At 33.6% G+C, this 14,427-nt stretch overlaps 1 protein-coding gene across 1 annotated transcript in view; it reads left to right on the top strand.

Annotated features, from left to right (window-relative positions):
- Positions 1-14,427, top strand: part of LOC142321122 (uncharacterized) — a 97,845-nt gene that overhangs the window by 45,700 nt on the left and 37,718 nt on the right. Inside the window, exons 4-5 of the mRNA XM_075359113.1 lie at positions 2,678-2,820; positions 7,277-7,435. Of these exons, the coding sequence (XP_075215228.1) occupies positions 2,678-2,820; positions 7,277-7,435 (302 nt within the window). The remainder of the gene's footprint in view (positions 1-2,677; positions 2,821-7,276; positions 7,436-14,427) is intronic.

The following is a 14,427-nucleotide window of genomic DNA, read 5'->3' as shown; positions in this document are numbered from 1 at the left end:
TCTGCAGAAAAGTTAAAAAGATAGCGAGATAACTTTGAATCAAAGTTATCTAGTTTGTAATTATCTAGAAATTGTTTGAAAAACATTTTAATATGTTTGATTGTAAAACTGTCTGTACTCCAATGAGAGATAATTTTGATTATAAGTATTTTCTGAGAGAAAAACCAGAAAATAATGAGATAGAAAAGAGGTGTAGAAAATTTTTAGGTTGTATTATGCATATGATATTAAGTAGCAGACCATATGTTAGTGCAAGTATTAGTATTCTAAGCAGATACTAAAATTGTGTTAGTAATAATTTATTAACATGTTTAAAAAAAGTTTTAAGTTACATTAAAGGAACTCTTGATTTGAATTTCTATTATTGGTATTATCAATGGTTTTTTAGATGCTGACAGGTTTGGTGACACTGCTGACAGATCACCAGTGGACATTGTTTAAAAATTTTAATCATACTATCTCTTGGCGTTAAAAAAAAACAGTTGTGTTGATCTGTCTTCCACTGAGGTAGAACATGAAGCCCTCAGTCAATGATTCAGTTAGGCTTGTTGGTTTCAAAATATTTTAACTGAATCAGAAGTGATGGATTGAAATGATTTAGATATACTTTTATTTGAGGACAATTTGTCAACTATACGAATTAGTAATTCTTGCGAGCAGTCTAAGCGGTTGAAGCACATTAGCATTAAGTATCATTTTATTCAAAAGAAAATTAAGCAAGATATAATAAAAGAATGATGTATATCTTTGGATGTTCGAGTGACTGACATATTCACCAGGACTCTTGGTAAAGTGACATTTATAAGATTAAGAAAGCTAATGTTAAATGGAAAGTAAGAACTATGTTTCTTTTTATTTTTTTGTTAACATTCTTAAAGTTCATTATATTTTATTCTTCATTATGTTTTGGTGTGTTTTGATAATGTAATATTATTATATTTATATATATTACTTTTATTGTTGTAAATATTTTGATTAAGGGAGGGTATTGTGATACAATCTAAATGTTGGTTACTAAACTAACTTTTGGTTTATATCAGTCGATAGTGAGTGTACGTCAATAGTAACAGTAGTTTAAAAAAGAAAAAAGACAACAGTGAAAAAGAGTACTTGTACATCAGAGTTCTTGTTTAAGTTATTAAAATTATAAATACAAAGTAAAATGCGGGTCGTCATTATGTATTTATTTAAAGCACTCTGTAACATAGAGTAATTTAGAAGATTTTATAATAAATTTCATGTAGTATTTGCTACAGATATTAGTCAGAAATATTGTCAATAGCATGCAAGTGAAGATGCAGTTTACTTAGAAAAAATCTATATTGACAAAGATTATTAGTATTACATTTTATTTAACAGTTATTATATATAAAATATGGCAATATTAGTACAGTTTATTTTAAAAACTTTTTAAAATAAGAATGCTTGACATCCTTATTCAGTTCTGAGATTGATATTCGTAGCAGTTTAAACTAACTCAGTAACTAACTGTTCTTAACTTCTTATTTTTAATGAAATCAAAAGCTATGCTGAAAAATGGTACATTATTATACATTGTGCAGAAAATATTAGGAACAAAAATATTTTTCCTTTAATAATAAAAATCATGATTCACTTTCTAAATATCTGGAAATACAATTTTATATTTTTAAACTAATCCAGTTTCTTCCCAATAGAATGGAAAAAGGTCTTTTATCACTGCACATTGCAGTGATAAAAGTCATGGCCATCTTAGTAAATAAAAGACTGCAAAAATCAGGTGAATCCCACTCTTTTTCCTCATCCCACGTTATCATACCTTCTTCCCATTATTCTTCTCCAAACTGAAAATGCCAGGACATAAACAACTATCCTTTTTACCTGGTAGGGCAACTGCACTGGAGACTAACTCACTGTAGAATGTGTTTACAATCCAGAGACTGCATAAAAAGTCTAATCACTCAGATTATTAAGTTAATCCAAGCCTTCAATTCCCCCTCAAAATCCAATAACTAATAAAGTGATTGGAATTGTGTTAAAGTCAAGAATTGTGTCAAGGAGTGTATATTATCTTGATCTACAGTGCATTGTGATTGTTAATTTAGTATTATTGTGGTGAAAGTTAATGTAATTGTAAATTGTGTTTGACCCATATTTAATTTAATAAAAAAAACAAAATATTAAATGAACAAACACAACAGAGATAAAAATATAGTGTTTGAATATATATTAGATGGACTAATGAATTATTTTGTTAGATAGCGCCCAAAAGGGGCGAAAATTCTAGTTAAAAGATAAAAGTTACTTTAGAATCAATCTAAATCTTAATTGCCAAGTAACTGTCTACCCAGAATGTATTACATGCCTGTTTTACAGGGTTTGATAAAATTAAAAATTCATTTTAAGAAAGAGAGACTACCTAATCACTAGTAATCATTATAATGGGGTATATATTGTACATAAGCAATAAATTAATTTGAATGTAAGACATCCTTTCTATTCCATTATTTATATTCTTTTCTATTCCAGTATTTTTTATCACTGTGACACATGTAATGAATTTGAATAAAGGATGATAAATTTGTAGACCTCTCTAGATGTTACATACAGATGAACGAGCAGCAGTAATTGCTCTCTACATCAGCTGGCCAGCCATAAAATTTTATTTAATTTTAATTAAATATTTCTTTTTTTACAGCAATTTCCAGCTGGTGTCATGATAAAGATGAGAATTCTAAAGCCAAGAAATATGAACCTTTGATGAAAGAGACTGTACCATTTTATTTGGAAAAAATCGATAATCTTATAAAAGAAAATGATGGATACCTTGCAAATGGAAAAGTAAGTAAATTACTACTAACATTTCCTTTATTATTATTATTTTTTGTAATTGCATCATAGAAATTCACAACATTCACTTCACCTGTCACAAAGATATTTCTTGTTTTTTATTTTAATTTTAATTTACATGATTTGCACATTGCTCTACTTTAATTTTATTTTTCATTTTTTGTGGCTTCTGTACATTCTAGGCCAGAGAATATTATGGGTTTGGAAAATTATTCTGAAAAAAGCATGTACAGGATATTCATATGAAATTACTTCACTTAAATAAATTGGTTTTAATTTTTGTACTGAGATTAGAGTGTAGTACAATTCAAATCTGTCGAAGTCTGTCTAAATTTTTAAATGTTTGTCAAAATTATGATTATCTGAATTTCTATATGATTTTCTTAATTGCATTTGATGGTTTTTTTGTGACATCACTTGTTGAGTGATTTAAAAATTTTTTTTCTATTAGTCTCAATTTTTTAGCCTGAATGTGCATTCTACATCTCCAGTTATATGCTATATACTCATGCATGACTTCCTTACCATTCTCAACATTACCATATTACAAAAGAGTTTATTTTTTTTTGGTATAACTACAGTGTTGTTTTATTGCTGTAGAACACTATCTCATACAATTTTTTTCTAATTGCCTAATTTTAGTTTGATACCAGTAAATGGATCTTTTCAGCATAAAAGCTATCTTGGCTAATATCAATCTGCTTTTGATATCGTCTTTAGTTCATCAATTTTATACTGTTACTACCTGAAAATGAAAATTATAGCTTTTGTTCTGCTGAATTCATATTGTAATTTGAATTAATATTTAATTCATTATCCTGTCTTCTGTTTCTTTCTGTTACTGTAGTTTTGCCCTTGCTATTCAGTACTCCATGTTGAATGATGATGTAAAAACCATTTCCTGTCTTTTAAACTGCATTACAATTGACTTTTGTAACACTACCATAAATTAAATAGATTTTACATATGGAGTAGGCAGGAAATTCTTTACACTAATAAATCCAGTTTAATTGGGCTCTACTGCTGGTAATGCTCACCACTGATATCGCTCACTGCTGCTGGAAAAGGTAAGCAGAATAAGTCTTGGTGAGGATAAGTCATGAGAATAAGTGGAACAATGGTGGAGTGTGTTCACTGTCGAAGAGCTTTTGTTAGCTTGTGTGTGGGTCCACAAATGTGCACACACTGGTAAAACATTAGAGAACAATATGAATGATTTCTTTGTGCATTTTAGGAAATCGTTACCATCATGTCAAACCTTTCTGATGCTTTTGCTACAGGAAGAGTTCTTGATGGGCACGCAGCGGGAGGCCAAGCACTCAACCTTAGATCATGCCCTGTGGAAGCATTGATGAAATCAACCCGTAAATGTTCTGCTGGAAAGTTAAATATTTTGTCCAATCACAGTTAATGAGTTGAGTGACAACAACCTTGATTGATGTGTTTATGCATGTCAGTTATTGTTTGAATGCTTTCCGAGAGCAAACGATAAAAAGAACTCCATGTTCTCAGACGAGTCTGTGATTCATTGAAGCTCTTGTAATTCAAATGTTTCTTTTTCTGGAGAAAGACAATCCTTCTTTTTTTGAGGAAATTGAACACCATCACCTTCATGTTATGATTTGGGCTGGGATGACAACAGAACATCTCCTTTGTTCTTATTTTTTCGATGGCGCAATTAATCAACACAGTTATCTGAGAATGATTGACGAGTGGTTGCTTGCAGAATTAACAGCCAAGAGATTGTTAATATCATTGTTTCAGGAGGATGATGCTCCACCTCATTCTGCTTTGAATATCTGTAGATACCTCAATAAATTTTTTATGATTCACTGGGTCAGAAGTAGGTCAGAAAAGTTACTGGCTCCATTGCCTTGGCCAGCAAGAAGTTCTGACCTCTCCATACCTGAAAATGAATTCTAGGGTTTTTTAAAAGAAGAGAACTGAAAATGCAGGTACTTCAACATCCCAATCCCGTAGGGGGAAGACACCCACCGTCTGATGTTACTGGTCGCCACGCCAACCCCTCCGTTTCAAGCCCTGAGGAGCTTTAATGGAAATCGTCTTTACACCCTCTAACTAATTACATTTCACAGTCATCAGCCAGGCCTCGGTCAGGATGACATCGATGTAAATGCCTCGGCAGACATTTGCATCAGTAAAATACAAATCGATTTTTTCCCTTCACTTAGGCCTCAAACATACATCTTCACATGCAGCCTAACATGATTTCCTCAAACTAACTGACCGAAACCGCGGAAGCGCAAACCCCGCGCCTAGTCCAGATTTGTCAGCATCGTTCATGACAGGGAATGCCTCAGAAAACAAACGAGTTGAAAGTTAAATCAGTGCTACACTCATACCAATCAAAATTACATTTTACGCAACATAAGAATCAGACCTAACCCAGATAAATCGACCAATTTAGGTCACCTAACAAGGGGAATGTAACCTCATTCCGATCTGCCCAGGTGCCAGGGAAAAACCCTGCACTCCCCACCCGGTCAAATCATGAAGTCTCGCGTGACATTACCAAATCACAACAAGGACTGCCACCGGTGAAACGAAGCCACGCCCTCGGTCGCATGGGCTACCATACCCCCACTACTGGAGTGGCTACGGGCGCGGTTACCCCCACCAGCCGGAGCTCCAAATTGAATCACAAACACCAATATAACCATGGTATGATGTCGATGCCAATGAGCCTACCTCCAGCCAATCGAATGCCTAGGCAGGAACTGTAGCCACCTACGATTGAATACCTTGATTAAACTCCCTCTGCAGACCTACACACTGCAAGGGCGCGAAAAAAACCAGCCACTATAGACCACTCCTCGCGGATCATCCAGTTAGTACTGAGATCCAGAAAGGAATGTATTCTCTCAAGTTTCCTAACAGCTCGTGAATGTTCAACCTCGTATCAGGGACAGACTTAGAGGATGTGATCCACTGTATCATTAGTACCACAATCCGAGCATTAACTCGAATCCACCAAACGAAACCTAGCCAAACTCGCCTGAAAGTTATCATGCCCGGAGAGAAACTGTGTGATATACCGATTGGGGGAGACCCATCCAATCGCACCTAAATAAGACACTGTAGGAAATATGCCATGCGTGTAGCGACCTGTGGGGGATTCGTCCCAGCTGCTCCAAGATGCTGTTTGGTCAGCATTTGAAATGATCACCCAAGATATGCTGTTGCGGATGAACAATCGGACATGGAGGACATACAGCTGCGCTTTGAACATGGTAGAACCCACAAAGACGTTTTAAATCAATTGATAGTAAGCTACACCAATTCTAATAATTTCATAACTGGCATAAAGGAACTTCAGGCCCACTCCAAACATTATAATTATTTAGTTCTATTTAATGACGTGTTATTAAAATTTAAAACCGTTATTAATTAAAATTAGAAATAAATTTCAGTTTATAAAAGGGATTCTCCAAAATAACTTTCGGCCGACAAAAAAAAATGTAGAAAATATAAGATAACAATGAGTTGTAATGTAAAATAAGTTCTGTAGGCTGATTAATTACTAACTCGAACTGAAACTTAAATTGCGAGCAAATTTAATTACTTACCTTATTTTGTATTCTGCTCTACACTTATTATGCTTAGAATAATGTTTAATAACAATACACCTAATTATATTCCAATTTCTAAATAAATAACCTTAAATACTATAGCATTTTGTTTTAATAAATTGATTAATCTGCAATAACAATAAATATCATCGTAAATATTATTTGTAATGAGATAAATTTATTTTAATACACTTTAAAAGTGTGTTTTTCAATAAAAAAAATTGAACTAAAAAGAAAAAACCTAAAACAGTCTTGCAAATATGACTCATATAATGATTATTTCAAGGAACAAATACTGAACCCTTACATATTTATTTTAGCTACCACTTTTCTCAATAAATGCTCAGTTTCATGCAATTTACAAAATCTTTGTTTTCTTTCAAATGGAATTTCTCCCAACACTCAATCTCTACATTGTTTTACACATATAATTTATATAAAATTTTATACATCTAAGACTGGCTCTATAAGTGAGGCTTAGTAGGATTTGAGATAAAAGATCCGTGTAGAACCAGTGGAGCATTAAAGATTCAACCATAATGAAATACTACAGTAGTTTTCCAAAGAAGAAGGAAGAAAGCGTAAGAAAGGTTTAGAAAGAGGAAAGACACAATCAATCTTCACAGAGACTAACTTTGATGAAGATATTAGAGATAGTTTGCCCAAAACTACCTCAAATGTTCCAAAATAAAAATAAAACCTTTACCACTACCTGTATTTATATAGTATGTGAAAGAATCAGTGGTGTAGAATAACTCTCCAGCAAAGGGGAAAAAATAGTAATCTTTTTAAGTATAATTAGTATGTTTAAAATTTTTATATTATTGTATGATTTAATAAAATATTTATTTTTATAGCTTTCTTGGGGTGATTTACTCTTTGTTGCCATCATTGATTATTTTAATTATGCGCTCGAGTTCAATATCACTGAAAAACATTCAAACATCCAAGCTTTGCATAATAAAGTTGTTAACATCCCACAGATTAAAGCATGGATTGAGAAGCGGCCAAAATCCATATAAATATATTTTGATAAGGATAAAATTTATAACTGTAAAAATATATCTTCAAATTTCTATTTGTTGAAATGTTTTAATTTTCATAGTAATGTTTTATTAAATTGTAAAAATTAAATAAAAATTAATTTCATTTAATTTGATTTGATATTGTTACCTTGAGTGAGAAGAATATATTCTTGTGAACATTAAAAAAAAATTGCAATGTTTATTATTAAAAATTTGTATACTTGCCATTGGTATTCTTTAATATGAATAAAGTAAAGATAATTTTCTATGTGAATTTTCTTTTACATTTCTTTCCCAATACTATTCCAATTTTTAAAAAAAATAAAAAAAAAGATTTATGGTAATCAAGTCATATTAGAAAATAAACAATTTTTACTTAGGTTTTATATCTGTCACATGTCTTTAATTGTTACCATTGCAACATTATTTTACTGTGTTTGTAATATAGTAAAATAATATTGGTTTATACAAAGCAGCAAATTAGGAGACTTGTTTTTTGACCAATGGTGCACTGATCAACCAGTCAGAACTATCATTATCCTAATCCTAATCGGTACTGCATACCGACATGGACAATCATGAGTCTCAAATTGCTGTAGTCTGGCAGCTAGTTAAAAAGAATACATGTATGGCAAGACAGATTGATGCTAAAAGAAAGACCTGAATGATATCTCTAGAAAAAATAAGAAAAAACTAAATGACATTGATGGCAGAGGAGCCTGGTAAAACTCAAGGTTTAGACATCTGGTGGGTTACCAGTCTTTGTCAACTCTGAGAATTCACAGATCAATTGGCTCTCTTTAGAACTAACTTACTACGTTTGCTTTCCTCTGTTGCCAAATTTTATCTTTCTAAATATTTTTCATTACTTGTATATATGTGATTTGTTAAATTAAGAAACAGGATATAAAAAAAATTATATTAGTTTTCTATGATTAATCTGAAGAAATCAGCTTAACTCTGATCAGATATCATTACTGAGTCTATGCCTATACTTAATGATCCTTATGTTGTATTAAAATGATTCAGCTTCTGTATTTCAGAAAAAAAAATTATCCCACTATAGAAAGCTTCCTTTGCTGACACGTATGGTAAAACAACTTTTTTTTTAAATTGAAAATTATTAATAGCTCGCTTTCAAATTACATAGAAATTATTCAGTAAAAAAAGTTTTTTGGAACTAATTAACTTAATTTAACTCTCTCTCTTTATTCACTCTATTTCTTCAGTACAGTGGGTAGTGTTTTTTACATTCATTTTCCCATTTCACTCTGAAATTATTTTTCAGGTATTTTAAGGCATTTTTAATGACAGATGTTCTTATCAGCTTGTACTTAATGTAGGGAACATATATGAATAATTGTTCTATGTGAACAAATTAATTTTTTTTTTTTTTTTTTGGGACGCACAACAAAAAGACTCATTATTAGCAATGCTTCTACAGTAAACAAACTAGTTCTATAAGAACAAACATTAGATATCACAGATTTATAAACTAAATAACAGTAAAACAAATAAAATTAAAATCAAAAAGCCCTATTTGCAAATAATTTGTGTAATGACAAATAATAACCTCTTTTCGACAGTTTATTGTTGATTCATACAGACTTGAGCCAATTCCCTTAAGCTCTCTGACCACCTCTCTGCACACCTAAACTCATTTTTTTGAGCAGACATATAGCACATGATATGCATCATTTGATATTAAGCATTGAGGAGACTGGCCCGAGTCAGTCAACCCAAATCAAGCCAGCCTGTCCCAAAATCTGCCTTCCCCCAAAAGGAATTGACTCACATGCTAGTTCAGGAAGATCCACGAGGCGCCTTTTAATTCCTTACGTCTACAAAGAGACCATTCATATACCGCCCATCTGCTGTTTCATTCATCTGTCCTGCCACATACCAAAACATTCTTCCTTTATGTCTGAATATGCTGCGCAGTCAGTTCACCCGACTTCTTTGCAGCGTAATGCAACTGAGTTCTGACGCAAGGACGTCAATTGGTTTAAAATCCACGATAACTAGAACTGCCTCACGTGAAATAGTCCCATTGCCCTGCTTTATCAGAATTTCAGATTCAAAGTGCTCTTTGAATCTGAAATTCCGATAAAAGAGTACACCCAAATACCGTTGCAACGAGATATAACGAACAGGATGGCCGGCCATCGATACACGGGCATGTCGCGTAGTAGCCAAACACCCATTTATCAGCATCATGGTTGTATTCTCATGGCTAAATACCATTTTGTATTTATTGCTCCATACCTCTCTTATACTACAAGCTTGAGTTGCGCGATTCGATCTCGTTCTGCGAGTCCCTTTGACCAGCAGAAGCTCATCATCGGCATAAACATTGATATGACATCCGCTAGGTAACCTCAACCATATGAGACAGTCAAACTCTACAACCCGGAGGATCCAGCAATTTGCCTTGGGGACACTTGTTGGAGAACATCTTACTCACCTCAGTGCACCATCACAAAGCACTTACATATCGGTTACAAAAGTAACTAGTAGCACCCCGATCCTCCATCAAGAGATTTTACGAGGCTAACCTTCCATTAATCCGCAAAAGAGCACCTTCTTAAACACCTTACCAAGTACTGGCAGAAGCGTCAGAGGCCTGTACGACGAAATCACAGTAGGATCCATATCACACCTTTAAAAAGAGCTTTATCACAGTTCTTTTCCAACAAAGCGGAAGACAGCCAGCAAAAAGCATTCTATACAGAACCTTCATTACTGCACGTATACTTATGCCCAACGAGTGAACAAAGTATTCCACACTGATTCCGTCGTATCCAAAAGCCTTATGCCTTACAAAACTGCAAACAACATGCTGCACCTCAGTCAGTATTCTCCAAGGATGCCTTTGGAAATTAGAAAGAGGACTTATGTGGGCTACGTTGAAATGCATCACAAATTCTCTTTACATGTTCCTCTGAAACCCGAGGTCATCCTGGACCTTTTCCTTTACAAAGTCACTCAGTCTCCTGAACTGTAGATCACCGTTAAATTTTCTTTGGAGAGGGCAGATTAATGTCGAATCACCTTCGAAAGGTTCACTGCACTGTGACTACCGAATTTGTTTTCGCGAACTCGAGAAAATAGAACGCCTTTTACTGTTGACACGCCATTTTGAGGTCACTATAACTGACGTACTCATGCGATAGTTATTAGAAACTTAAAAACCTGCTCTTTCAAATGATGTGCGACTCATTTTATAATAGTTCTATTAAACCAAATAATTTTATTATTATAATAATAAAATTAAATAACTATTAAATGTAGGTATACATTGCTATCAGTGAAATAAACGTTATCATGTAAATTGAAGAAGAAACATCATTAGAATACATGATGTTCGGTTTTAGAACCGTCAGTACAAATTCTAATATGTTCTTCGTAGCTACTGACCGTTGCTAAAAATTCCTGTTGGATGATCACTGCTGGCTTCGTTTTTATTTCTTCTTGAGAGAGATCCAACCTTGTATTTACACTGGCAAGAGTCATGGCGGTATTTCTCTCGTAGAAATTGCTAATGGAATAGCAATTTCGTGTTTTCTTCTTAATTTGTGCTACCTAATTCCAGATGGTCTGGAATAGGTAGCACGATGTTCGTATAATGCAGCCATAGGATGATTGATAAAAAGTTTGTTATTTATATGGGCAGGAAAAGCCCATATATTTGCTGCATATCTTAGCAAAACGATCTCTCTTCTATAATGTAGTGGCATTATTCTGGCTTCGGACATTAGACTAGTCGCCGGACTTGTGCGGAAAGCGTCTGTCGCATATCTTATTCCGCTATTATGAATTACGTCTAACTTTCTTAAATGCGACTTCTTAGCGGATGAATATACAATACATCCGTGGTCTAGTTTCGATTGTACCAATGCCTTATATAGTCTCAATAATATTTCTTTATCTGAGCCCCAATTGATGTTCGATAAACATTTGATAATGTTTAGGGCTTTTTTGCATCTATCGCTCATGTCCTTTATATGTAATCCCCACGTAAGGGATTTATACAATACTAATCCTAAAATTCTCACATTGTCCTTATATTGTATTGGATTGTTGCCGATTGTCAAAATAGGACTTTGGTGAGGAATTCTCTTCCTACAGAAGTGTACACAGCACGTTTTTTCTGGTGAAAATTGGAATCCATTATTCCTTGCAACTTCATTTAGAGCGTTAATCGCTCGTTGTAATTTGTATTTCACCATAGCAGTCTTGTTGCTGGCATACACAATTGCCAAATCATCAACATAAACGCTTTTGCTGATTTCTACTGGAATGGGTAATATCAATTTATTAATGGCGATCGTAAACAAGGTACCGCTCAATGGCGAACCTTGTGGTATGCCATTTTCCAAGCTTCTTTCAGATGAATATTCATTGTTGACGCGTACTTGGAAAGTACAGTCATTCATATAGTTGCTGAGTAAAACTGGCAGATTGCCACGAATGCCCCATTCATGTATCTGGAGCATAATTCCATGTCGCTAGGTCATATCGAAAGCCTTCTGAAGATCAAAGAAGACTCCGACACAGTGTTTCCTTGTAATAAAGCTGTTATATATAACGTTCTCTAAGTTGATCATTTGATCAGTGTTAGAATGGTATTGCCGAAAACCTGCTTGATACGGTGATATCAGGTTTTCTTTTTCCAAAACCCAGACGAGTCGATTATTAATCATTTTTTCAAGTATTTTTCCCATAGCGCATGTCAAAGAAATAGGACGGTAGCTATTGGGATCCGTTAAATTTTTCTTTTGCTTCTGTGCTGGAACAACATGTGCTTTTTTCCACTGCTGCGGGTACATTCCATCCCGCCGTATTTGATATTACAGTTCCAGTAATCTGCGTTTTGCAGTCGTATTCAGCTGCCTGATCATGTTTTAATGGATTTCATCTGGACCAGCTGTGTTGCCTGCTTTCTCCAACGCTTTCACGAATTCTTCCATTTTAAATGGTACATTGTATGAGTAATTATACTCAGTTCTGAAATTTAGTAGACCTTCAAATTCTGCTTTTTTCGTCCGAAAATCTTCATCGTATTTAGCCGTTTTGCTGGCTTTCTCGAAGTGATTGGATAATAATTCTCCAAGGATGCCTTTGGAAATTAGAAAGAGGACTTATGTGGGCTACGTTGAAATGCATCACAAATTCTCTTTACATGTTCCTCTGAAACCCGAGGTCATCCTGGACCTTTACCTTTACAAAGTCACTCAGTCTCCTGAACTGTAGATCACCGTTAAATTTTCTTTGGAGAGGGCAGATTAATGTCGAATCACCTTCGAAAGGTTCGCTGCACTGTGACTACCGAATTTGTTTTCGTGAACTCGAGAACATAGAACGCCTTTTACTGTTGACTCGCCATTTTGAGGTCACTATAACTAACGTACTCATGCGATAGTTATTAGAAACTTAAAAACCTGCTCTTTCAAATGATGTGTGACTCATTTTATAATAGTTCTATTAAACCAAAATTATTTAATTTTATTATTATAATAACTATTATTATTAAATATAATAATAATAAATATTATTATTTAATAACTATTAAATGTAGGTATACATTGCTATCAGTGAAATAAACGTTATCATGTAAATTGAAGAAGAGACATCATTAGAATACATGTTTGTAAAATGAAGCTTTTAGATATTGTGAAATGAAGATAAATAAATTATCACAAGAATTACAAGCACAGGCAGAATGAGGTATTTAAGGGTCAATTAATAATGGAGGAGGAGACAGTAGAAGAAACTGCCGTGGATCCGTCGGCCAGAATTCTTCTGGCCGACGGATCCATACCACCATATAGCATCTCGTTCTAAGATGGGCTGGACAACAACCCCAACTCCCTAGAAACATCAGCTCAGATTAATGCCACCACATCCACAGGAACCCTATTAGATGTAAAAAGGGATCTGCGCTGATCAAGGATGTTTTGCACAGACTTACATCGCAACTCAGGGAACTTCTCAACCATCAGGGAACTTCTTAACCATGGGGTTATTATTATTATTTTAAACCAAAAAAAATTTTTGGAAAATTAAAATATTGATATTTTTTAACTTTGATCAGCTCCCAATCATCAGTATTACCTACAAAGTTGTTTTTTTTTTCTGGAGGGGGTGTTGCTTGATGTGCTATTATTCCTAGGAAAACATTAAAAAATATGCAATAAGTAAATGGATAACTTTTTTGATATTTTGGGAAATTTGGAGCAAAGTTTATTTAAAAATGGTAAGGTCAGTATGCACACATGTACTGGCTTAATATAAAGTGAGGTCATGTTTGCAAAATTTTGAGAAAATAAATTTATTTATTCATTGGTACACAACAGAAAAGAATCCATTTACTGTACCTAATATGTAAATGGAATTTTTGTAGCATATGAGAAATGCCTTTGAACCTGGGACCTCCAGATGAATGGCTGAGACACTATCACTCCACCATGTTGATACTTGCACCACTGGAAATATTGACCATAATTTCACCACAAACTCTCCAATATACATGAGTTTATGTTCAAAATTTCATCAAAGTAGTTTATCCATTCAAAAGTTATTAAGCTTCAAACACACCAACACGTATACATACATATGTATGAACATTTTCCTCCCTTTTTTTTGGTGTTCCTGGCCATAAAATGTTGAAAAATGCAAAAAACCCATGCTGTATATTTTGACTGATTACACTTATCAACGATGATTTTGTTAAATGAGAGTGATTAACTGATTCTTATAGTATTTTTCATGCTGATTTCAAATATGAAATAAGAATTCTTCTATCAGGCTTAATATTTTTTTTTTGCAACTACCATTCTTATTTTCAGGTAGTATTATGCATGAATTCCAAAAGCACAGCATTTTGTGAGCGTATTTTATTATATTATTTATCAACTAAATAACTTGTTTTTTTTTATTTATTACTGTACTTAATTGTTATCACATTGATTTGTTAGACATTA

Source organism: Lycorma delicatula, chromosome 3 (assembly GCF_047948215.1).
Source record: "Lycorma delicatula isolate Av1 chromosome 3, ASM4794821v1, whole genome shotgun sequence".
Lineage (NCBI taxonomy): Eukaryota > Metazoa > Arthropoda > Insecta > Hemiptera > Fulgoridae > Lycorma > Lycorma delicatula.
Note: the sequence above shows the minus strand (reverse complement) of the source record. Positions and strands in the feature narration are given on the sequence as shown.